At 39.5% G+C, this 27215-nt stretch overlaps 1 protein-coding gene across 1 annotated transcript in view; it reads right to left on the bottom strand.

Annotated features, from left to right (window-relative positions):
* HCN1 (hyperpolarization activated cyclic nucleotide gated potassium channel 1) overlaps positions 1–19284 on the bottom strand; it is a gene marked incomplete at both ends in the record, with an annotated part of 195527 nt that extends 176243 nt beyond the window's left edge. The window contains one exon of the mRNA XM_080362948.1: positions 18902–19284. Within this exon, the coding sequence (XP_080219074.1) occupies positions 18902–19284 (383 nt within the window). The remainder of the gene's footprint in view (positions 1–18901) is intronic.
* Between the last annotated feature and the right edge of the window lie 7931 nt (positions 19285–27215).

Genomic DNA, 27215 nt, shown 5'->3' with positions numbered 1-27215 from the left:
TGCTTGTAAAATGTCTTTCAAACCAAACCTGATGCATCTAAGACATGATTTCATTCTACACAAAGAACCCAAAACAGTACAAAATTTTTACAAGTTTTCCATGTAAAACTTGACTCCTCTTTAGTTAAATATTTTGCTTGACTAGCAGATGCTCAGTGAAATGAAAACTGACTTTTTCTTATCTCAGCTTCAAACACAGCTTTATTTATTTTGCTTTCATGCATCATCAGTTCACCTAATAGAGAAATCAATGTCCTATATGTAACAAAACAATCTTAGTATATATAACACTAATTTAAAACTTTATTACAACATACTGTAACAAGCACTAACCTTGGTATTATCCATGTCAGAATTTGATTCTCACCAGACCTGCCATCTTTCTCTTGCTTTGCAACGATATTATTCTTTTAGTAAGAGAGAACAAAGCTAGACACGCCTGAAAACATCTCAACTTGCAGATAATTACTCAGATGTGTTTGAAAGGACAGGATGATGAAGAAGTGAGGATTTTCTGCAGGAGACCCAAACTATCTTCATGATCGCACAGGTGTTTGTACTTGAAAATTTTCTGAAAAATCTTCACCATTTTTTTTCACAACCTGAAAGTGAGGATATCCCCTTCTGCCCAGCTACCCATTTTCATTCTGCCCATCTGTCTCTCTTACACATACACACACCTAGAGGAAAACATGCTTCTTCTGGGAAAAAGGAATACAAATCAAATATGAAAATCCTTCTATTTTAACAAGAAACATTGCATTCAACATCTTCCATGGAACAAATTATATTTAAAGGTTGCAAATCTGTTGTGGAATGCTTCCATGACTTTGGCCCTGCAGCAATTTTTTAATTTTCAAATTTCCAAATTTAGAATTTATTGTAACCTATTTGTTTGCATTAATATAAATGCACTAAAAAGGCTAGTGAAGTGTCACTTCTTTATATTGTCCTGTTTTGCTTTAGCAAAGAGGTCACTTCTGCAGTTGTGTTGTCCTTCTGTATGGGTAAAACTTTCCTCATCTGAATGTACTCAGTTTTGCAAAGCTTTAGAAAGACAGAAGATTAGGTTTGGGTTTGGTTTCTTTTTAAAAGATAAACTATTCTTCTGAAATTGTAGATTTATATTCTCTATTGTCCTCTATTTTTGCCCTGATAGCTTTTAGCTTATGTTGAGTAAACACAAATGAGGAACTTTGGAAGGCTGAAACAGAGCCCCTTTCACGGCTCACCCCTTGACTGTAAAGCATACACCAAAGCCGAGCACTAACAGCATCTCCTGCACTTCAAGCGCTGAGGTTGAAGGGCAGAAATTATTAAGTAGAAGCCTATGACACTTTCTCAGGTGAAAATTTCATCAGTATTAGCTATTCTTTTTTAATGTAAAACACATCAAGCTTAATTAACTTTCAGTGACCTATCTAGGTATCCTGCTGAAGCAGCAGAAAGGCTTTCTCTGCCTGCCCGAGACTGGCCAGTCTGGGATGAGGCAGAGGCTCATGTTCTGAAAACTCCATTTCCCTGACTGAGTTATGAGCAATGCTGGACCTGGGAATCTTCTTGCTTAATGGTTTAATTCTGATTAAGACTAAAAGCAATTTTAAAAATAAAATAATAACGGAGTTTTCAGACCCTCCCCAAAATCTTCATTTGATTTCAGACTAATAACTGAAGTCCTTCACTTCAAGGTTAGCTATATATACTTAGAGAGCCAATTTATGTACCTTGCTGTTAATTTTTGAATATTGATGCAACATCCTACCCAGCAGCAGAAAAGGAATTCAAAGATGGATTAATAAAATTCAGCAATACTGAGCCTTCTTTTTCATATAGCCATAGAATGTATCTAAAAATTGCAAACTCGCACAATTTCAAACAGATTTCATTAGTTTTACCTGATAACTAAACACACGTAATAGTGGAAGTCAGTGATTTTTGGCTGACTTGTGGTTCTATGCATAAGGCAGATTAATAGATAAATGCAGCTCTCGGGGGACCTGATCAGAGCCCTGTAAAGCCAATGAAGAGCAATTTACTAGGTTCAAAAGGCTTTGTTTGCACTGTTTGGTTAGGTTTAAAGTTTGAGTGCTTCAAATTTTGATTACTAGAGAAGAAAATCACAGTACTGTCCATGGAAAGTGACTATAAACTTAACTAATTAACACTATATTAATATATATGTATATTTTCAATAAATTCAACTAATATTTAAGCAGTGGACATTTTAAAAAAAATTAATTCTCACTACACATTCAATAGCTTCTATCTAAAGTTTTAATAGTATTTTACATGCAATAAAAATTAAGTCTCAGATTTCTGAAACAAAAAGGCACAGGAGTAATGCCCTGATTGCATATGTGAGGGGTGGAAGGACAGGACATAAAGAAATTTATATAACATGGCAATTTTATTTAATATTGAGCCTATTTGGCTTTAGCTAATAATCCCCTACCACGAGTGCCTGAATACATCTCATGTTTGCCATTGCTTTTCCTCAGATAAACTTATTAAGCTACAGCAGAAAGAATTAATGCCTGACTTCCACATAACCTTGGGCAAGAACAGTGCACCACTGCCAGTGGAGCTCTGATATTGCTTTTGCACTTCCCCATCTTTACACAGTTTGCTCTTTGTTCAGCCCCACTCCTTAGTGAAAAAGCAGGGTAATGGTCCCATCCAGATAGCTACCAGCTCGAAACTCACAAATCGGTTTTATCTTGGAAAAAGCTGAATCTGTCTACGCTGACCTGTATGCTGATCAAAACCTATTTATTTCAGATTATCAAGATCGCTTTTGCATCAACAAACATCACAGCTCAAGTAACATATATTCCTCAAAATTACTCCCCCCTGCCCGGTTCAAACTGTTAGACCACAGCCTCTCAGTATCAGGAAACATTTCGTATAGGGACTCCAACTGATTTGTTTCAGTTTCATATTATCAGCCCTTAAACCAAGTGCTAATTGCAACATACTGATTTGTTAAGTGTCAGCAAATTTCTGCAGTAGATCACTGCAAAAGATGCATTCACATTCTCAAATTAGAAATGACCGCTTTACAGGCGCAAGAAAAAGTTTGAAAGAGACAGGTCTAAAAATATTTCAGCTGCAAAATAATCTCATATCTCATGTTGGAACACTTGCGTTAATTAAGAATTTTGTAGTGACAGTAATTTTAAGAGTGTCATTTAGAAATACAACATTCAGGGTGCCTCCATACTAAGTAAAAATTCAGAGGCTTACACTGGGAGAAGCCTTCTGTAATTCTTCTCAAAAAAGCATCACATGAAAAGGAAGGTACCTCAACCGGCATCCCCTCGCAAAACCAAAAAAGCCAGATAATGCCACCTAATATTTTGCTTGAACAGATTTTTTTTAACTAATTCAATCTCTTATCAGTGTAATCTTTTCAGGTTCTGCTGATGGTGAAAAGTGCATTTTGTCTACTATCTTCAGAGAAGAAGATGGAGAAGACATTGCTCAGTAGCTATTGATAGACCTCAGTCATGAGGTTTGGCAAGGAGACTGGCCTGTGACCACTGAATGAGCTGGAGCAATTAGTTTTTAGAGAATACCTTCGACAAGAAAAACAAGACTAGGACCATCAACTTTGTTCATGTAAGACTCCAAGACTTCTGGTATTTGACATATATACTAACAATTTCATTCTGATAGTCAGAGGTAAAACTGGCTTTGTGCATGTAACTGTGCAAAGATACAGTACATTCTGAGAAGCCACTTCAAACATAAATTTTCATTTCCCAGAAATTGGTGCATCATTTATTGAAAAGTTCACTAAAGGCAAGACTGTGTGGTACATTTAAACTGAAAATAAAAATTAAAAAAAAAAAAAAATCAAGGTACAGAGGTGTAAAAAAGTGCAAAAGAACTATATATAGGTCTGAAACAAGTTGATGGATTATACATGCAGATTTTGTATTCCTACATCATGACTGAAAACAAATATACATGACTGAATATGTATACACCTTATATATCTACATGGATGTACAAGACTCTAGTGCAAGAACAAGTAACTGAGATAGCATAAATATATCATGTTAAATTATTATTCCCTTTTACAACTATTTACAGCTGATCTTTGGTTCCAAAGCCTACGTTTCTTCAAATATTAAAAATAAGGACTGCGATTTCAACCCTTTAAAATAAGTAGAAGTACCATTTTAAGAATCATTAAATTGTTTTACTGTAATCCATGAATATAACATGTTAAATCATTAATAACTTGTGTTTGTTGTGAAAATAACACAATAAACTGAGGAACTGGTGTTCAAAACAAATCAAAATAACCACTTTCTTCATCTTCACTTATACTTCGATGAAAAAGGATTAAAAATATATTTCAGACACTTTTTAGAAGAGCAAAGGAAAAATATCGAATTCACAACCGAGCAACATGATAAGTAATTAGGGTCACGTCATGCGCATCTCCCTTTTGCAAAACAGCTCGATACCTACAGCTCTCACCAACACCTCAGAAAATCCATTTGACTTCCTTCACTTATCTGTGGGCAGCTGAGCCCAGGATTTCCCCCTTCTCTGGAAAACGCATCACCCTCAAGCCATATTGTGTCTCCTGAAGTGAGATACATTGCTGCCTTGTTCTCTTTCCCTAAACAAATATAAACCAGAACAGGAACCAAAACCTTCTTCCCAGGGAAGGTGACGACTACACCACAGGAATTCTCACTTTTTTGCTCTGTCGAAGCAGACCAGCGCTGAGAGGCAATATTGTTATTGAACGCATCTATGCCAGAAGTGTTATGCAAAGTAAATGTACAGACTTAAATTCTGCCCATCAGAGGATGGAAATTACTCTGCACTTCCAGCATCAGGGACGAATGGTTTGAATTCCTGAGCAGATACAGGAGATATTCATGTACATGCTCAAAAATACATGCTGAAAATAGCATTAGTATGATTATTTGTTATGTTGTTAACGCAATTAACTGAATTCATTGCTTTTATTTATTTATCTTTTTAAAACAGCAATTAATTGAAAACACAATGTGCCCAATACAAAATATTTTAAGCAATGAAAGCAATAATCTTCTACAAGCCTCTTATACCTTTCCCTACATGTATTTATGATGATTGTCTTTTTACAGGGTGACACCCCTCAGGAGTTCTGCACTAGAGAGCAGATAGGAAGGAGGATGCTCAGCTAGGAACTTCCATATGCAGTTTTACCATTATCTTTGAAAACAAGATTTCATACCTCATACACTACACCACTTTTCCCTACCAGAAATAAAATGCAGCTCTTGCATGTTTCTCATGTCTATACCATCTACAGTCAGAGTCCCCATTATCCTCATCATTCAGCTTGTATCCAGATCTCTTTGCTAGCCATTTACCTTCTACACTATTTAAGCAGATACAATGTAATTTTAACATTTCTTTAAAATTTCCCAGTTTACATACTGCATGCTCCAGTCTTACCACTCTTTTTAGAGAACAGCATTCTGCCTGCATTGCCAAAACACATCAGCTAATTATGCAGCCAGACAGAGCAGTGATCAGACAGACCTAATACTCACTTTTTTAAAAGAAAAAGGAAAACTCAGAAAAGAAAACAAAACAAATAAAAAAGAGAATACACGATGTTCGAAGATGTTCTGGTTATTGCCCTAAGTAACTGAAGCCTTGTTAGTTTTACCTCTGTTCCTCTCATTGTCTTTTCATGCTATTTACCCTATAATGCTCCAGAAAGCTCCATGCAGGCAAGTCAGAGCAAAATCTCATGTACTGCCACTGTGAGCAGCTCAGTGAAGGGTGGAGGTTTGGAATACAAGCTTCTGAGGATGCAAAATCCACATCTGACATTTATGAACATTGGTCAGTGCAATGAAATGTGATTGCTGAATGGCCCTTTTGCAGTTTAATTCAATATAACTGAACAAGGAAGCCAATTAAATGGCTTTGGTTATTCTTTCAAAAGCAAACAATCAAATGCCTTCAAAAAAAAACCCTACAAAATAACTTATTTATTTAATAACTTATTTATTATCACTTTTTTTTTAATCTGCAAAACAGGAGATAACCTGCAATATCAAACACTCCAGGGGATTGCCTTTACATGCAACGGGCCTTTTCTTTGCCAGCAGCAGTACTGCAGGTCATATCCACTGTATGGTTGTAATTAAAAAAACAAGGTTCCGTTATATTTTGTCATAGGTATACACAACACTGAAACAGATGGCCAAGAGCAATTTCTAAAAACAACAGGTATTACATTTAGAAACTATGTGTTGGAAGTATTTATTGAACTATGGCAGCTTACAAACTTGAAATACATTTGTTAATTATTGTTTTAATTTAGTCATATGAAATGCTTGTTAAATCAGTTGAAGATATTTGATAACAATATAGAGATTAATTTAAATTTCTCCTTGATCTTCATTGAGACAGAACCATCTAAAGTAAACCTATTATACAAAATACATATATGAAAGCTTTTTTCCTCCAAAGTTGCTTTCTAAAAAAAAAAATAAAGAAAAGTAGAGAGAGAGAGAGAGAGAGGAAGTCACTTTAGGCTTCAGGAAAAACATGTCAGTTTTCAGCCTGAAAATAAAAGATTGGTAAAAATGTTAAGATCTGAAAACATATTCAAACTTCACCACAGGCTTTGTTTTATGCTTCACCTATGAATATTTATCAGAAAAAATATAAAAGGGAATTATTTAATAATCTACTTCTCCACTTCATATTTTGGTGGAGTGTTTTGTTTTCCACAGTTGACTTTGAAGTCTCTTGGTCCAAAAATTCTCTTTCTCTGATCCTCGGGCGCTTAAACGGAGTCCGTATTCCTGAACAATGGCACAGCCTGCACGCTGCTCTCAGCACCAGCCACGCAGCACAGGTTAAGGGTGACAGGGAAATGTGTTTGCCTGCAAGTAAAGTTGCCTATAATCGTAGCCACTGATAACCGACTCTAAAATAAGCACTCAAAAGAAACTTTGGTCAGGGGTCTATGACCTGAACTATAAACAACAGCAGAAGTACCAAGGAAGATATTTACTCCCATACAGACAGATGACTGTTGCTTTGATACAGCACAATAACAAGAGCTTCTCTTTACCATGGTGAATGAAACACCAGATGTCCATCTTTATCTTCCATCCATATTCACTCAAAATGAAGTTGTCTACATATAATAAATAGGTTTCTGGCCTTCTGCAAATTAAAACATTTTACTGTGGAGTTCTTGGAGAGGTTTTAGCCAGAAGCCAATATTCCTCAGAAAGACAAAATTTAATTTAGCCAAATGTTTGTTTCATTTCTGGAGGACAGTAAGTTATGAACTATTCAAAACTGTTTAAGCTAAAGATGTGCAACAATTAGAACAGCCAAACAGATGTTAATAATTCAATGGTGTAGGACAGCAAGAAATTCAGGGCGACAAATGATTAATAGAACTTTCCATCATAATCTTAAAAAAGACATTGATCTGTACTCTGCAAATCAAAATATATAATATGACAGAAATGGAACATGAAGCATATTCAAAATATTCTGATATACTAGTTCTGCAAATTCAGAGCACCCATGCATGACATTTTTTAAAAATCAGTTTTACCATTTACAGCTCCTTATGGCTAGAATTCTGAAAGATGTTCAGGCACAGAGTACAGATGCTTACAAGTATCTAGGTCCCTATCTCATTCTGAAACCCAAAGATAGATAGGCTCCTGACATCCATCTCAAATCTTCATCTAACATCCTAGGGATCTGCACACTCTGCGCAGAGCACTGGGTAAAACTGTCATTTTCAAAGCCATTCCAGAAATGGAAAAATTTGTACTGGAAACATGAAACCAAGTTAAATATCATATTCCCTTTGCTCATATTGCCAGTGGCATAAAATGAGTATGTACATTCAGTGCTAAGATGAGCTGCTGACACTTCAAGGAATCACAAGTCAGTGGCCCCAGCAGGAACATCTGTCACCATTTCATGCAGATTCATACTACCTGCGTTCCTGGGATACAAAGCTAGCTCTTCTTCTCTGGAACAGGTCTGAACTCAGTCACGCTGTGAGGAACAAGTGTGGGAGTGGAAGTTCACTGCAGCTCTCCCATCCCTTCCACAGAAAAATAAATCGGGTCTAGCCTGTGGGAGAATGCAAGAGTTGACTCCGGCTTAGAAATGGTAGAAACAACCATGGTCACATCGAGCGATGTTCATATGGTCCTGGGTAACATGGCTGGTGGTGGTGGAAATTGCTCAGTAACACTGACAGGTTGTGTAAAGCTGAAGGAGTCTTCCTCAGACCCATCTTAACAAGGATCATCCCTTGACAAAAAAAAATTAGCCTGCATGTGAACGACAGAGTACAGATAGAGGCAGACCACAGGAAAATATACCTTCAGGAAATGAGAAGAGAGGACAGCTCAAAGGGAAGCAAGACATTTAAAACTCACACCAAATTTCTTTAAATAGCAAACTAAAACATTTAATCAGATTCAGCCTTTATTTATTTTGTATTTAGTTCACACCTAGCTAAGTAATATGCATATGAAATTATAAAATAGTAGGTTCTGGATGTAATTCTTTTCAATATCAAAAACCTTGAAACTGTTTTTGAATTTCTTCTTCCATTTCTGAGAGATAAGGCATCATAATAAATTCATTACTTCAATAAATACAAAATAAGAATATGAATATATCATACTCAAGTTTTCAACACCCAGCAGTATACTACTGCATTTAATATCCTGTTCCATATTTCAAAAAACACCTTTAAGTTAGTAAAACCATGTATTTCAGATATTTACTGACAGAATGCAAGCAATTAAAAGTCAATTTTGGTCATGTGGGCACCTAAATTAGGTTACTTATCTCTCACTTGTCCCACACATGCAACATCTACTGCTTAATAAGTCATCAGATTTCAGATATTTTCCATTTTGACCCTCTTTAAATGTTCTGTTAGATTACCTACCATCTGGCAGTTCTTACTCCTGATACCACACACCCTTTGCATTACAGAAGTGTGTTTCTTATATCTTTAATGTGATAGATGTATGCAACAGCATTCCCAAGCTGGCAATAAACAGGCTGAGGAAACAATCTTGGCGAAGTATCTTGTTACTAGGTCTATGGTAACGGCATGTTCAATTGCATCAGGCTGCAATTCTCAACAGAAAACTTCCAACCTGCCCAAGTCATGGGAAACAAAAAATGTCCTTACAATTATATTTTTTTAATTATTATAAAGTATTTATTTACAAACTACAAAATACTACTAGGTTAACTTCTCCCGGCTAGTTTGAACAAACAGCTCAATATCTCCCAGCTAACAATAGCCTCAGTAAGAATGGAAAACCATATAGCAGAGCTAACAAGTTGTAAAATTAAAAAATAAACTCTTGATTTCCATGTATATAAAAAAAATTCATTATCTCTTCAGGAAGAGATGCAGGAGGGAGAGAAGCAGAAACAGAATAAGGGAAAAGAGAAGTTGTTTTCAAAAAACAAAATCTGTCAGGGACAACATCACCATGCTCTTGCTAACCTTCAAATGAGAAGTGCAAGCTGTCTACAGCAGAATTTCACTGTATGAAAACTAGACCATAAGAAATGCCATAAATTAAAGACAGATAAAGCCAGTTTTCAGTTTTTAGGGAGTCTCCTAGATAACAGTTTCCATGAACACTTGACACACAGCTCTGAAAAACAGAACTTTTCTGAAGTATACGTGGTAAGGCGGGTAATGAGAAAGGCACCCAAGAAGCTTGAGGTGTATGCTTGATTTATTTTAATATTTATGTTTTGTTTCGAAGTTTGTGTGTAATAGACTAATCCCTAGTTAGAAAATGAAATCTTTGTGTTACTACTGAGCTTGTCTGGCACTGAAGACAAGGTGAATCAGAGTGACAGACACGCTTGGCTGTCATCTTCACTGAGGAATCAAGTGCAAACAAGCCCATATGCAGCCACCCCAAGGAACTTATAGCCCAGGATGTGTTTGGGGAACCCAGAGGCTTGCAAGTGTGTACTGTCAGGCAGTAATAAGGTGTTTTAGGGGGTTGTATTACAGGTTTCATAGTAATTTCTCTACCAGACAGAAATCAGAAGTCGTCCTGGAATGAACGCATGGACAGAAGCAACTCGAGAACCCAATGGAAAACCTCTCAGTACTCATATGAAAACTTGATTGCATCCCCATGGTTTTGCAGCCACACTTTCATTCCATCTCCTGGGGAGGATTATATAGATCTCACTCCATGCATCTTATAAAAGTTCTGTATATTCTCCATAGCTTTGACCTAAAGCAAGTTTGAATACTCATTTATCTTTAGGATCCTATTATATCATGCTAAATTTACTGCAGTCTACAGATTTGCTTAACATCAGATCATATCAGAACCACACTACCTGGTGCTGCAGTCATGCCATAAAGAGAGATGCTTCTTAGGGGACTGGGTAAATTACTGTAAGACACAACAGAACCAGCCAAGGAAACATCAATACCACCATACTTTACTCTGCCGGCAGCAGACAAAAAAAAATGGAGGTAACCTAAGTACACTATGTATAGAATTGGAAAATTTGATGTCGTGAGAGGACATTTTCTTTCTGTGGGGCTCTTCATGTACCGGAGCTTTAGCACACGTGTAAGCTTCAGTGAATTGAAGATTGAGAACTGGATGAAAAATAGTAGTATTACCACCTAAAAAAAACCCCCACTGTCAAAACAATTTTTATGCATATTAGCTATTTAAAGTACGTTAAAAAAAAATAAATAAAAACACAAAAAACCACCACGTGACCTAGCTTTGACTGGGAGCATAAGCAAACTGTGTTTATTCAGTTGAAAAAAAAGTATCTTAATAATAATTTTTAATAAATGCTATATTTTTAGAGATAGTTTATTAATGTCAGCAGCATGTTAAATTCCAACAGCATATCAAATTATTTGTTAAATAATGTTCTTCATATCCACATAAACAACGTAGATGTTAATAAAATAATAACAAAATCCTGTTCTTAGCTATATGACCCAACTACAGCTGTGGGAACTTCACTGGCATAAATAAAAAAGGGTTTGGCCTTTGTCTGGGGGTCTTAAAAACATATAATGGAAACAGACTGCATTTATTTTGTAATTAAACGAATGTTTTCTGAACACAGGTTTACTCCAGACTTATTCCAGTTGCACTGCAAACAAAGGCAATAAGATTACTGCAAAATATCACGCAGCTTGCCTGAATCTGACTATCATCAGATTAAAAAATATTAACAGAGATTTTATGGAAGCTAGATGACAGTGTCCTTGAGGTAGTACTGACATTGACTGCAGCTGATACAGTTTTTGGTCATTAACGTACCTTACTATGTGTCTGGAACGAGCTCTCCAATAATTAGAGCTGAATACACTATGATTTTTAAAATTAAATCATGCCTCTGGGAAAGAATCAGGGAAGAGACAGCTAAAGGACTTTCAAGCAATTAATGAGAATTGTACTGGCAGGTTAAAAATTAAACATTGCAAAGTAGGTTAAAAGTTTCTTCTCTCACAAAAATTATATGTTGACACAGAAGACAGCTCTCAGGCATACTGTTCACTGCAAGCAGAGATGAGAAATGGATACCTTTTATTTACAACTAAATGAAGTAAATTTCTCTACTAATTTTCATATTCTACCCCCTCTCTAAAAATAGTATTTTGCCTTCTAGTACCTTCCAACTGAGCCTCTCAAAAAAAAGCGAACAAAGTTTAATTAAATATTACAATGTCACTGATCTTAGGCATAGGCAGACATGCAGAGGTAAAGATTCACATTTTTTTAAGTGACCTCTGATTTCGTACGTCTCTATTTCTACTATTCCAGGCTGAACAATCAAGAACTGAGCCACTCAAATTTTAACATGATTATATAACTGTAAAAAAACCCAAGCAACTTATCAAGTGCTATGCATTTTTTATATATCTTTGTAGCCACCAAAACCCTCAAACCAAATCCTAAATCCACATTTTTATTTACTATTCCATGCTTTTACATAGTATTCCAATTCACAGTTCTCTCTGTATACTCAAGTACAAGAAACCTAACATAAAAAAAAAACCAAACTATTAATAACTTGATTGTAAGCATAAATTATTTAGATGAGCTAACAAATAAAGTGCCGGTACACAATCAAAAATGTGTAGTCTTGCTAGAATAACCAATGGGTATAACAAAATCAGTACTTTTTCCCCCATGGGCCCAAGCATGGTGCTGATCTTATGATCTTATGATCTTATTTTTGGTAGATGTATATATATAGATAATATTAACCAAGTGCTTTTTTGATCACTGCAGCCAAACTAAAACAAAACAAAACAAAACTGAAAAGGGAGTCCCATGATATTGATGAGCATTCCAGGTCAAACTTTAAAGACTCGCATGTAAGTAGTCCCCCAAAACATCATCTTATAGATTACTTACAGAAATCGTGTAACATTTTGGTTTGATTATAATGATAAAAGTATTTGCGTTTATTTAGATTGTGAAAATGAATATTCTACAATTAAGCATCTTGCAGAAAAAAAAAAATATATATATATATAAAACAATCTTCAAAACATCTGAAGTTAAATTAAAAGTACCTCATAAAACTGAGGAATTATTTGAGTTACTAAGTTTGTTCTCTGCTATTAACATTTTTCTGTTTTCAAGTATATAAGGTTTCAAAAACATGAAAGAAAATGCAATGAATGGACTGTCATTCCAGGACTAGAATGGACACATGAAAATTGGGAAATGTTCAAAATATACGTGAGCTCAAACTATGCATTAGTATTCTACATTATCAAGAGAGAGAAAGATGCCTTATCAATAAAATCAATTGCTCGTCTTGAACAAACAAAGGCATAATCTTATGCACATCCCTTAGAGGTCAAGAAGGTGAGTGCTCAGGTGGACTCAGCTGGCTTGCTTTTGTGGTTATTGGAGAAAACCTCAAAGGGGACAAGAGCACATGGCCCTCACGTGCACCTCTATATATCCATTTTCATTTATACATGCTTACAAGTGGCATGAAAAGAAATGCCAGTAGCTAGCTTTAATCAACTAGATTTCATATCAAATGAATCAGTGACAGCCGATGATGAGACATGACTCAATATTAAAAATAATAGGAACTTAAGATGAAAAACAACCTAATGCATTTCTGGCCCTTATTCCACATCAAAGCATTTCCAATAGAATATTTTATTGCTTGTTTTTGGTTCTGCTTTCTAAATGTCTCCTTTACATATTTCTTGCCGCAATTTCACCCTATTACTTGTATGCAATTTTTTTCCTCTTTGTAACATCCATTTATGCATTTGAGGACTGTTAACATATTTCTTTTCAGCCTTCCTTTATGGGAGACACATTTTACTTGGGGAACTATTATAAAGCTTAATATATAACTTACTGTCGAAAGTATTTTCAGACATTATAAATGCATGATTTAGGTTAATGCTACCATTTTGTCAATTTATGCTTTGGGGCATTTACAGAAGTAAAGTGCAAAAAATTGTTGGAATGCAGCAACTAAAAAGCCAAATGCTACTACTTTTTCATACTTAATGGTTCTCTATGCTTAGTCACGTACAAAGAGTGAATGTCCAAGTAACAGGAATAGTGTAACTGTACAAGGTTTTTCTTTAATAGAAATAAAAAATATAGTTGCCACAACAATATTTGAAAATGATATATGAAAGATAGCTGTAGCCAAAATTGTACTTCAGTCATAAAAATATAAATAATTTTTTAAATGCTTTGTGCAAAGAATGTATGCAGTAAAATTATAAATCCATGATTATCAGTTTATTAGCAAATAACTCAAAAGTCTTAACACTGTAAAAGAACCTCATGACAAATCCTGAGCAACAAGACTGAGATGACTACCTAGACAATTGAAAACCAGACATTTCATACTCCTACACTGCCGGTGATATAATGTATCCATGAAAACCCACGCTAATTTGTATCTGATCTACTTAATACAAACCAACATTACTTATAGACTTAGTTTTGCATACATATATCTATATCAATTACACTTAAGTATGATACAACACATTTTGTCTTCATCACATATAGCATTACCTTCCAACTCTACTGCTCAATATAAACCTAAGCATGTAACAGCTCACAAAAGATAAATCTCATTAGCTTTAACGGAGACATTACAGACATGTGACAAAAGAGAGACAAAGTGCTTACCCTAAGCTTCTTAAAATATAAAGGATAGGTATAACACGTGGAGACCGGTCCCAAAGAACAGGTTTTAAACCAATACATGCACAAATTTTAGAAACATGTATGTGAGCTGCACATATGCACAGTCTACCACGTTAGGGTGCCTTTCACCAGCAGTCAAAGACAGGCCCAAAAGACAGGCACATATTAAAAATAAAATTGATTCATAAGGGCAAATATAAGTCCAAAATTGAGAGAAGTATAGTAAAAAACATGAGGTACACCAATACGTTGCAATTATGACTTACAGTTTGGCACATAATTGAAAAATTAAGCTGCACATGTGCAGGAAAACATGGATGGGTTACATAAAACTGCACAAAATAACAGAATGGTTTTTAATAGCAATAGACAAAAAAACCTGTTCCATAAGTACCTAGATATACACACGCAAATATTGTGTCTTTCACCCTGATTAAAACCCACTGAAACCTGGCATTAAATTTACTTACAAGGTAGCATCAATAGAGCCTTCTATGATTTATAAAGATTTATATGATAAACCTCATACATTTACATGATAACCCTCAAATGTGTATAGAAAAATGGTTTGAAATTGGAGTGCCGCACTTGTTAAAAAAATCTGGCATACGTTTACTATTCAGTATGCTCTGAAATTTTCTGTTTTAGAATTAACTCTGCTTTTACTTTTCTGTTATCATTAAAATATGATTTTGCGCTCCTTGAATAGATGAGAAGTTACCCGGAGAGATTCTCTCGACATAAAATGTCAAGAGCTTTTTGCTATTGTTGAAAAGGAGTTCATATTTTATGTTCATCTACACAGGAAAAAGACCTTCAGCGCTGCCCGCACCGCACCTCCTTATCCGCTGCTGCGCCAGTCCACTCCACATCACAGTCTTACTTCACTTCATCTTGAAAACCAGTTAAAATTTTTTGTCACCACTTCCAGTCAAAGGCTGTTCCCAAACATCAAACTAAAAACTGTAACCATCAGAGTGTGAAGGCTACGTTTACTCATACACTTATTATTTCCTCTCAGTCCTTCTCATAGATGGCTATTTCTGGTCAAAAGATGCCTCTCCCATGTGAGTCTGGAGGTACTAACAGTTTTCTTTGTAGATTGCTGACTACAGATGCCCTGGCTGATGTGGTAATAAAATGAAGATTTCCAGAGTTTCTCTGTGTACCCACAGACAGGGAGAGAAGCAGACACTCCAGGGCCAGATCAACAGCCCAGGCACAGGCAAGGAAGCCCTCTGAGCATTAAAGAAACTCCTGACATGCTGAAGGACACTGAATAATTAATCATCTGAAAAATCAGCCACGTACGTTTCCACTAATACTAGAAGGCTGTACAATATAAAAGTCCCTCAAAGCCCACAAACAGTGCAACTGTGCTATGAAATGAATGGAATGTGTATGGCGGCAGCAGCAGAACCACGTGCAGTTGCTCCCATCTCCCATCAGCCTTGTGCTGCTCTCATCCGTCCCATGGCTGTGAGGCCACGGGGCTGGACCAGGGATGCTCTCCCGTGGGCTCGTTCCTCTGCACATGAGCAGGGGTGGCCGGAGGCACTCCATATCTCATAGAAAGCACGCAGGACTTCAATAAACCCCAACCAAAGCACTGACAATAAATTCACTTTTGTGAGTAATGCAATTACACAGAATTGTTGTCCAAGCTTAGAGACACAGTAATCACAGCTGCGAAGAGATAAACAGAGGTCTTGCGCTGGGTTTGATGAGCATTAGGTGCTCAGTTTACATAACAGCTTCCAAATTAGACATTAACCTCAGAAGACTGGAAAAAGACAACCAGGAACAAAATGGTCCCCTTGTGGAAAAATTATGTAATACTTATTGAATTTAATTCTCCAAGGATATATCTGCCTGATTAAGAGCAAATCCTTCCCAAAGAGACAGGGAGGATGGAGAGCCATAAAACTAGAGACCAAGCCACACAAAGACACAAGTAACCGATTCACAGAGCACCGAATTTACAAACACAGCTTCCACATTCTCTTCATACCAAAAAAGGGGGATGAGAGGGCATAGGGACACTGCCCAACCCTCCAGACAACACAGCAAAGTATTGCTGTGTAGAAAAATGTACGAAGTTTTATAACAATCCTGAGAAAGAGGTCAAGAAATGTAACCAACTGCATTCAAAGTATCCCAACAAACGCATATAAGCATCCAGAACTAGAAAAACAAAAATAAATGAAAGTCCATAGGAGTCTGTTCCAGAATTTTCCTCTGCCTTATGTGGTTAACCCAATATTGTCCTAATTATTGCCTATATTTAAAATTTGCTGTGATGTCCGTTTTCGTATGTGCTACAAACACCCTAATGATAGCTACATTTACAAACTTATTCTGAATCCTCCCACTTGGATACCATAAAATATTCACCTTTTTAGCTTTTTCTTGTTGTTTTCTTAGAAAATTTAGTTCTTTCCCTTGGTGGTATCAACATTAACACTGTGCAATTAAGATACCTCTGTCTCTTTGCATGTTTTAAGGCTTGTCTCCATACATGCATTACATTGTTACAAAATCACACACAAATATAAACCAGATCAAATCCATCCTTACAAATGCGTTTGCTCTGGTACAGAGACACTGTTGGGAGGCACTTACTATCATTTTCACGATTCACATATAGGAAGCGCATATACAATATAGTACAACTTCTTCAACCATTTCTATAAACACTGCCACCCAAAAAGAGTACTACTGTTATACAGCTGCAATTATTTCAGGAGAAATATCTCACATTTCTCACTGAAACAGTCTTACTGGCCAAAAAAATAATGGGTCTGGATCAGGTCACATCATCCCAAGACTAATGAAAGACTACGAACTTTATTTAAAAAACAAACACCTTATTCTGATAAATAAAGACATAACAAAACCCTCAGAAAATAGAGTTAATTTAAGAATATGCAGACAATGGGACTGAAAAGGATGCAGTGTTATTTATTCCTACTGAAAAAAAAAAAAATAAACATATGCTCTGATGCCCAAACCTTCCCACAGGAAGAATTACAACAGAATTAGAAGATATTTCTGTAGTGAAACAGAACTAACATGCCTATCACCTATTTCAACTATTGGTTTAAAAAGTTACATGCTGCACACAACATAGTGCATAACCTCCTACTGCCCAAAACATCGTTGGGTTGTGCACCTCGTTCAGAAACCAATCCTACAACAAAACAAGGGAATTTACTTGCAAGAATAATCTCATTCATTATAGTGCAATTTTAACGTGAATAAAGTTATTCATGCACACACATGGGCGAGGCCATCAGACCCTCCTAATCCGCTGCGCTTGCTACCACAACACCAGATGTGACCTGCTACATCCCTCTCAGGCTGGCAGAAAGGGAGCGGGTGGACTCCTGGCTCTCTCTCCACTTAATGCACCTGCCAGTGCAGCTGAGCTGGCATGCGAGGAGGAAAAGGTACTCCAGGAAAAGAATGAGTGCAGCTCATTGCCTCCAGGGAGCCAGGAAAAAAGCAGGGGTTTGAAGCATGATCTCGAGTCATAACTGAGTGTTGCCCTGCTCCTCTGCTCTTGTAGCTGTACTGCTCTGGGGCTCGACTGCGATGTGCGAGCACAGCTCACTGCATAACACCTCACTCTAAACGGTCCCACTGAAACTTGGACTTTGGAAGTATTTTTTGGAAGTATTTTCTCCAGTTACCACTGGAAGCGTGTCCTATTTAACCTACTTTTTCTTAGAAGATCCATGTAACTGTTGAACGCTCTGGATTTTCCTTCTTCAACATGGTCTCCACAGCAATTCATTTATTGTATACATATAGACTGTTGATTAAATGTACTTAATTACACTCATAGTTCTTAAGCAAATATTGTGGAGTGTAAAATTTACAAAGCCATGTGGCCAGTTAGCATAGAGAACATAATGAAATAATCCTTCACTTAAAATGTAATTTTAGAGGGAAGTATCTCTTCCCAGAAATTAATTTGCACTGCCTTCCATTTGAATATTCCAATTTGGCATATGTTCAACTTACTGCAAAGGAAAAACTAATTTAACATCACATTTACCCATCTACCTATGAAAATGTAGTTTGGTACACAGCGTCAGCTTGGATAAAGTTATTTTGCTGCGACTCTGACCCAGACGCGCTTCCTTAACGCAACCCCCTGAACAAGTGTTCGCGGCGGGCGCTCAGGAAGGGGCCGGCGTGCGGCCAGCGCGGACCGCGGGACTTCACCGCTTTAGTTGCCGCTGCCCGCGCCCCGGCGAGCTCTCCCAGCCCGGGGCAGAGCCGTGCCCCGCTCCGGTGGCAACCCCTGCCCTCCCCCCGCCCGAGGGACCGGCACACCTCGCCTCGTGGCCAGACCGGGACGGAGCCGCAGGCCCGGCGGCGGCAGCGCGCTGCCGGCAGGGGGAACGGGCTGCGGGCAGCCAGTGCCCGACCGCCGCCGGGCCCGCGGGTCCGTCCCGGGAGCAGCACGCTGGAGAGCGCCGGGCCGGGCCGAGCTCGGCGGGGGAAGCCCCTCACCTCCGCGGGGCTCCCCCCGCTCCTTTCCAAGCCGGAGCGCGTCGAAGTTCGCGCCGGGCGGGGTGCGAGCCGGCGGGAGCGCCGCTCCGCTCCCCGCGCCGGGGCCACCCCTCGTGGGGCGCCGGGAGACCCGCGCTCACCTGAAGTCGCTGTAGGGATGGATGATCCAGAACCCCGCAGTTTTAACCCTTTCCTGCTCCTTCTCCACCGCCTTCTGGCTGCCGAACATGCGGAGGGAGAATTTGTTGACCCCCGGCTGCAGCATGGAGGTGAACTGCCGCTGCATGAAGCCGTACTGCCGCCGGGGCCCCTCGGCATCCTCGAAGCCCACCACTGGCTCCTCGCCCCCGCCGCCGTCCACTTTGAAGCACACCGAGTTGCCATGCTCCTTCACGCCGCCGCTGCCCCCGCCGCCGGGGCTGCTCTGGGCTTTCTCCGCCGGGGCCGCCGGCTTGGATGGGAAAGCGTTAGCGCTGCCATCGTCCCGGCTGCCGGCAGAAGAGCTCCGCTTCCCAGCCTCCATGATGCGGGGCGGGCGCGCTCCAGCTGCGGGAGAGCGCGGGGAAGCCTCGCCGCCGCCGGTGCCCTTCAGCGGCGCGGCTGGGCTCGGCCGCCCTGGGCTGGGCTGGGCTCAGCTCCGCGCCGCCGCGCTGCCCGGCATGGCCAGCGCCACCGACTCTGAGCCGCGCTCGGCGCAGCGCTCGCACCGCTTCCCCTCGCCCGCCCCCTGCCGGCGGCCGCGCGGCGCCGCCCGCTTGACATTGAGCGCCCCGGAGTCCTTGAGGGGCTGAGGCGCCCGGGCCGGGGGTAGAGGAGCCAGCGGGGGAGGGGGGAGGCGGGCTCTGCCGGCGGGGCGGTGGCGAGCGTGAGCCCAGCGGCTGCTCGACGCTCGGGCGTGGGGAGGGTGGCCCGCGGGGCGGGGTGGAGCGGGGTGGGGGCTCGGCCCGGCCCGGCCCGACCCGGCCGCTCTCCCGCCATATGGCGGCGGCTGGTGTGGCGCGGGGCGGCCCGTGACGGGCGGAGGGACGGGGAGAAGAGAGGGGCCGGCTGCCGGTCCTTCCGACAGAAAGGCAGGGACAGGAGCGGTGTGTGTTTCACCTTGGGCGAGGCGCGGGGTGGATGTGTCTGCACACCCGGAGTGGGAAACGATGGCCGGGAGTGAAGGAAGCTGTGGGAGGTCGCACGGGCTCGCCTGTCACTTGCGAAGCCTCTCGAGTGCTTCTCGGGCGCTGGCTGACGGGAAGAGAGCAAGTGGCCGAGTGGTGCCACTGGAGGTGGCAGAGCCACTCGAGGTGCAGGCTGCTGAAGCTGAAGTCAGGACCTGCCTCTTGCTCGTGCGGTGCGTGCGCGACAGCGAGCAAGGAGGAGGGGGTGTGAGTGAGGAGGGAAGGCCGGGTTTGAGTGACATTCGGTTTCACACACAAAACAGTCACTGAGGTGCGGTGGCATCTCGCGGTTTGCCGCCTCCTGAACCTTACGCTGACTGCAAACACGCGGCTGAGCGCACAAGCATAGGGGCGCATCACGCGTGGGCTGCTGTGGAGCCCCGGGTGTGATTCCCGCTGGGAGGGCCGTGCGCTGCGGGCGCCTGCGTGTCTCACCGCACGGCGTAAAATGGCAGGTGTACCCACGTGCTGAGACACGCTCTTCACAGATGCCAAAAGGTGGTTTTGGATTTGTTTACATTTGTAAAGAGGGAGCTGGAGTTCAGCTCGCTCTACCTCATGCTGAGGTACATCAGATAAGAAGCCTTCAGGAGAGAAAAGGCTGTCGGACAGGGAAGAAACACCGGGTGTTTCTAGCTCGCAGATATTCAAAGTAAACTCAAAGGAATTAGAATATGTATTGCCTTGGGTGGCTCTACACATACTGCCCTAACGACTGATTGTGTCAAGTATTTGGGGAGGTGTGGGGTGGCGTAGGATCTGAGAGCAGTGAGTGAGGAGGAGGGCCTTGGTCTCTGCTCTGAAAACTGAAGGATGCTGATATTTACCCCTAATGGGGGTGAGTTTGTCTGGGTTACACAATGAAGGGGTATCTATCTGCACATGATATCACAGGAGCTGTAGCATTATGCATACCTGCATATGCATGAATGCATATGTTACAGCATGTATACATAGGTCCTGGGACTCCATTTGGCTTGGCATAGGTTTGTTTTCCACACTTCAATTGGCCCATTACAAATATGATAAGAAAGAATTAGTAAAGTCTCCCAAGCTTGGCTCCAGTATTTTCAATGCTATTTGTCACTTCGTTGTTATCCACTTAATCCTTTGCAAAACAGATGCTTGAACTTGATAGAGAAACAGGTGTGCAAGTTTGCACGCCACAATTTGCACAGTGCAGATCAGGTGCATTGGGAAGCTCTGTTTCTGAACTGGATCCAAGGGCTTTTCTCAGCAATTCCAGCTCACAGAATGTTTATGCCTAGCGCACTCAAACACACAACGTTCGGGTGATGTTAGTGTGTTGTTAAGTGTGGAAGATATTAACATTAACATGATGCTGGTGTGGAAGAAGATGGCAAGTGTAGATGCACTGGGATGGTTTGCTGGAGGCTGGGCAGCAACCAGCACAGGAAGGAATATGCTCACAGTGTGATTGGTCGAGGGCTGACATACATAAACCTTCCCCATCTGGAGTGATACTTTTCTGTGTGGTTTTATCCTAAAACACTGAAGAGTGTGTGCACAGCTGCCGATGGCTCATGCACAGCTGCTGATAGACAAAACCCTCTTACTGGTTTATCCCCAGATGATGTCCGCCTCCTTCTCTCATGCAGTGTCTGTCACCAAATGATAATTAAAAAGTAAGAAATTATTATTGTTTTGCGGCATTGTGAAAGAATTAGGTCACATCATATTTGACAGAAATTCACAAAGGCGAGAGATAAAAAAGCAAAGTCACGCTGTGCTGTTTCACATACTCACACCATTTACCACATCAGTGTCACTGTAACTGACACTTTCCACGGTTCAGTCGTGTATACGTTGCAACCTTAACTTTCCCCTCTAAGAGCAACAACCTATTTTCCTGTCTCTTCACTCATTTTTCCAGAGGACTTCTGCATGCAGCCCTTGGCCTCAATGGTCTCTTCCAGCATAAGCTAAACAACAGCTAATCATGTACAGGAGAAAACAGACTTGTAACAGAGTAAATCGAAACAGTGAAATGGAGACATTTATAGCTGCAGTAGGCAGAGTCTGATGTATATGTCTTTAACTGGAGAAGCAGTGATATTGTGTTAATGGCAATGGTCCTTCATTTCTGAATAATGAAAACTGTGCACAACAAGAACATCCAATTTCTCATTTTATGAGACTCTGCTTTTATCTATGCTTACTTAGCATGAACAATAGTACAAGAATCTAGAAATATTGTATTTCCTTTGGTGGCAGTATATAGATCCAAAAGTGGTTTATTACATCTAAATGTCATTATTTAAGAGAAGTTTCTAATGAGAGAAAACAACTTGCAATATATATGTAATGTATTCTCTGCATGTTTCTCAAAGACAGCATATATAAACTGCACAGGTACAAATCTCTTAATAAAATTGATATTTTGATATCTTCTGCTCCCTGTTATCAAATATTCGATTTTTATAGTTCTTATTCTACAGAGAAGAAATGTATGCTTATTTGTGCATGGTTGGGTACTATTTGTCTTAAGTATCCGCATGGCCTGAGTGGCCTTAATATCTCAGCATCTTGCAGTTTTTAATAGTAATATTGCAATTGTAAGGATGAGAAAGGATTTTCATAATCTGTAGTTTATATGTGGGACAGTGGATTCTTCTTCAGGTCAAAATAACTTATTAGGTTGGTGCAAAAGTAATTGCAGTTTTTGCATTGTTGAAATTTGCCATTTGATATTGGAATACATTCTTAAATAAATGTGGTTATGTTATATATCATTTTAATGCGCTTTTCTCACTTTATGGTTTGGAGGTTTTTTGCTACTGACTTATTACTTACTGTTTATTTTATTTTTATTTTAGAGTATGGAAATGACATTAGACAAAAAGAAAATTTGAGCGATTTTCTTCTTAGAGTTCAAAACGGATCATAAAGCAGTGGAGACAACTTACAATATCAACAATGCATTTGGCCCAGGAACTGCTGAAGAACATACAGTGCTGTGATGGTTCAAGAAGTTTCCTGAAGGAAACGAGAGCCTTGAAGATGAGGAGCATAGTGTCGGCCATTGGAAGTTGACAACGACCAATGGAGAGGAATCATTGAAGCCGATCCTCTTACAACTACATGAGAAGTTGCTGAAGAACTTGGCATTAACCATTCCACAGTAATTCAGCAGTTTTAGCGAATTGGAAAGGTGAAAAAGCTTGATAAATGGGTGCCTCATGAGCTGACTGAAAATTTTAAAAAATTGTCATTTTGAAGTGTCATCTTCGTCTACACAGCGACAATGAACCATTTCTTGATCGGATTGTGACGTGACAAAAAGTAGATTTCATATGACAATTGGCAATGACCAGTCAGCTCAGTTGTTTTACTGAAAGGAACCTCCAAAGCACTTCCCAAAGCCAAACTTGCACCAAAAAAAGATCGTGGTCAGTGTTTGTTGGTCTGCTGCCAGTCTGATCCACCACAGCTTTCTGAATCCTGGTGAAAACATTACACTGAGAAGGATGCTCAGCAAATTGATGAGGTGCAATGAAAACTCCAACATGTGCAATGGACATTTATCAACAAAAAGGGCCCAATTCTTCCTTATGACAACACCCAAATGCACATTGCACAACCAACACTTCAAAATTTGAATGAATTGGACTACAAAGTTTTGCCTCATCTGCTGTTTTCACCTGACCTCTCAGCAGCCAGCTACCACTTCTACAGGCATCTCAACAAGTTTTTGCAGGGAAAATGCTTCTACAACCAGCAGGATGCAGAAAATGCTTTCCAAGAGTTCGTCGAATTCCAAAGCACAGATTTATAAGCTACAGGAATGAACAAACTTATTTCTTGTTGGCAAAAATGTGTTGATTGTAATGGTTCCTATTTTTATTAATAAAGAGGTGTGTGAGCCTAGTTATAATGATTTAAAATTCAGTCTGAAACTGCAATTACTTTTGCACCAACCTAATACGTTGTTTTCATCCAGGATACTGACCTCTCCTGAGGCACAGGCCAGCATGTTTAGATGAGAGCATTTTGGTTTCACAGAAAGAGAAGTAATGGTGCATGGTGTGTGTGAATATTTCTGGAGACCGCTACATATGGTAGAAAGGTCACAGACTCCCTTGAGCTAAAGGTATAGCTTGTTTTCTGTCAAATTTGATTTTGATTTTGTGACTATGTCAGGAAAGACACTGAAAAAATGAAATTGATAAATGAACTTGCCATTAAATCAGTGTTAACAGAATAAGGAAAAAACCTTTTATATCTCTTTGCTGTGTCCTAGGTTAATGGATCACTAATAAATAGTAGGCTCTTCTATTTGTATTAAATAATTTTTGTTAATTACTGGGCTCCATAAAACTATTATAACACCATTTATTCCTTGCTTTATATGACTGCAATACTAATGTATACCTCAAAATGAATTTCCTTCTGCAAAAGAGTAAATTGTTATACCTGTAGGAAATACAGTCCCACTTCTTTTATTTTCTCATATTTTCTCATTTTATTATAACCTGAACATATCCAGAACAGTTCAGCTGTAGCAATGAAAAATATAACAGCCTATGTATTGAAGCAAATGTAGTTTGTTCCACGAGGAAACTGGGGCACAGAGAAGTAACAGGACTTCTGTGAGATGACACAGTAAGGTGCACCTGATTGCAGAACAAAGCTCTTGTCTCTCAAGTTTTAGATTCATCCTCTGTGATTTTTTGTTTAAGATTGTTTCTCAATAGAAGATAACCATCAAGTCAAATGCTAAAGCAGGATCAGCAACGAAGTAAAATAATACTTACCATTATAGGACTAGCTCTGCAAGCTAAATTGAGAATTAATCCAAGTTCATAATATCTGCTATTTTCTGTGTCCGGTCATTTAAGTTTGCAATAAATAATTTTGATTTGGTCTCACTCTTTTAATCTTATTTCCATGAATATTTAGTCATATATACTTACTGGCAACAAATGTTTGCCTGAAGAAGGAAGAATCTAGCTTTTGCAATCATTAGTATTCCTTTAATAAAACTGTCAGAAAGCAAGTGTACCTACAAATGTGAATCTTAGGTGTTAGCCGTCCATGTATTTTTGTGAGTTTTTCCTGTCATACACTCTAAATATCCACAGTGAACTTTGACGTAAATATGATCTTCGTGATTTCTATGAAGATCAACAACAGCAAATGTGCTCGATCTGTAGAAATTTGAAGTCCTAAATTTGCCTGACTGTGTAATGGGCACCTAAATTTGCTGCAAAGCATGAAAGGCAGCTTCTTCTCTTGCCTGTTCCCAAAAGCAGTGATCTGATAGGTTCCCGAAACATGCTTTTAGGGGAATCCATCTCTCTGAAAGTTGAAAGCAAGATTTGAAAGAAATCGCAGGCAGTGGTGTACTGTGGAACAAAAAGCAGGGTAAACACTCGTATGTATAGGAGATGCCTCTGGGATGTGACCTAAGGTGCATGTCATGCTCACCTGTACAGAGAGAAACACACCACGGTGTGTGTGAACAGAAATGTAGTTTACCCAATCTTCTGGGTCATATGAAACTCTGGTTGCCAAGAATAATTATAGCGCATTGAGGTCTACTAAGCTGTCTACTCAGTTACACTTATTCTACAGAAGTACATGCTTGCATATTCACTACATGCCCTAGCTGTTTTTACCTCTTGGAAAATCTTGGTATTCAGCTCTGGCTTGGTGCTGGAAACCAAACTAGAGCAGCTGAGTGTGATGCTTCAGAACAGCGACAGGTGAGGTAAGACAGGAGGGTTTTATTGTTGCCTGTGTCCCTGGGTGAAATTAAAGCACAGAAAATTCCTGCTATTTTTTTACCAGCTCTCTGGAGTGTCATTTACTTATGCAAATCCCTTCTAAATTTGGTAGAATATTTGTGTGCTCTGAGTGCTCTTTTTTGAAGAACAATATTGTAATGCTAGTGTTTATTAATCTGTTTAATAACCTGCCACATCATTATAGAGACAACACCACCACAAAAGGAAAGTCAAAGGTTGAAGAGAAATTCTGATTTGTTCGTTTTTTGGAGGTTTTTTTGAGTCATGTGTATATAGATAATTGTTAATTACTCTTTGCTGTTGTCTGCCTTGTTGAGTATTTGCAGTGCATTAGAAGTATTTAAGAAATCACTTTCTCTGATGAATGTTCAGCTGACCAGCTAAACAGCTTTGATTTGACAATGCACTTTGAATTTGTGCTGTGATAAAATAAATTGTTGTTGTTGTTTAGTTCCTATGCAAGTGTCCTCCATAAAAACTTTATTTAAAATAATATTGATCTTACGGTTGTATTGATTTGAAGAACTGTGATTTAACACAACAGCTGTAGACACTTCTGAATACTTCCTGTAAAAAACATTATACCTGTTTAATACAAAGGCTAATTCTATGAACACTTCTAAAACTAGCGTATACAGCTGTGAAAGGTCACATTATGATATTCAGAGTGCTAAGTGCTGTGCTGAGTAGCAGATATGTTCAGGCTTCTTTTTCCCTTCTCTGTAATATCAGAAAAAGACACTATTTCTCTAAAAATGCAAATACCTTGATTGCGGCTTCTCATTAATAGTAGTGTTTTCCTACATAATTGTATAATAATTCCACAAAAACAAGTTCTTGTGATTTAGAAATCGCTTCCGTCTGGAAGTTCCAGGGCCAAGTGAAGAAATGCTTTTTAAAAGTTGCATGTTTCAATAATGTGTGAAGATCAGCATAAAACAGAATGACTAAGTATATATTGTCAAATATTTGGCTGCGATATGCATGTATTATGACAGACACTACACTACCTTTTAAATAATCTTCTTCATTTTCTCATCCTAACTTTGCTCAGGTTATTGGAACTAGTAGAGTATTTTTAGAGATAGCTGGAAAGTGCCCCCTTGTTGACTTGTGAATTCATTAGATAAGGTTTTAATAGTTGTCAGTTTTAATCCTGGAATCTGCTCTTGTGTGTTGATTGACTTAGTTTAAGCACTTAAGATCCATCACCTCACCATCATGTTTTAATGGTGTAGATACTAGAGGCAAGCAGAATGCATGTGTCTTGTATTCTGTTTCTTATGCAGAGCAATATATTGCAGGACTAATCATCAAATAGTTTGAGTCGAAAGGGACCTTCAAAGCTCATCTAGTCCAGCCCCCCTGCAATGCACAAGGATGTCTTTAACCAGATTGGGTTACTCAGAGCCCCATCCGGCTTGGCCATGAATGTCTCCAGGGATGGGGCATCTACCACCTCACTGGGCAACACATGCCAGTGTTTTACCACCCTCGTTGTAAAAAATGTCTCCCTCATG

This window comes from Nesoenas mayeri (genome assembly GCF_963082525.1).
Source record: "Nesoenas mayeri genome assembly, chromosome: Z".
In the NCBI taxonomy this organism is placed as follows: Eukaryota; Metazoa; Chordata; class Aves; order Columbiformes; family Columbidae; genus Nesoenas; species Nesoenas mayeri.
This window is presented reverse-complemented; position numbering and strand designations above follow the sequence as displayed.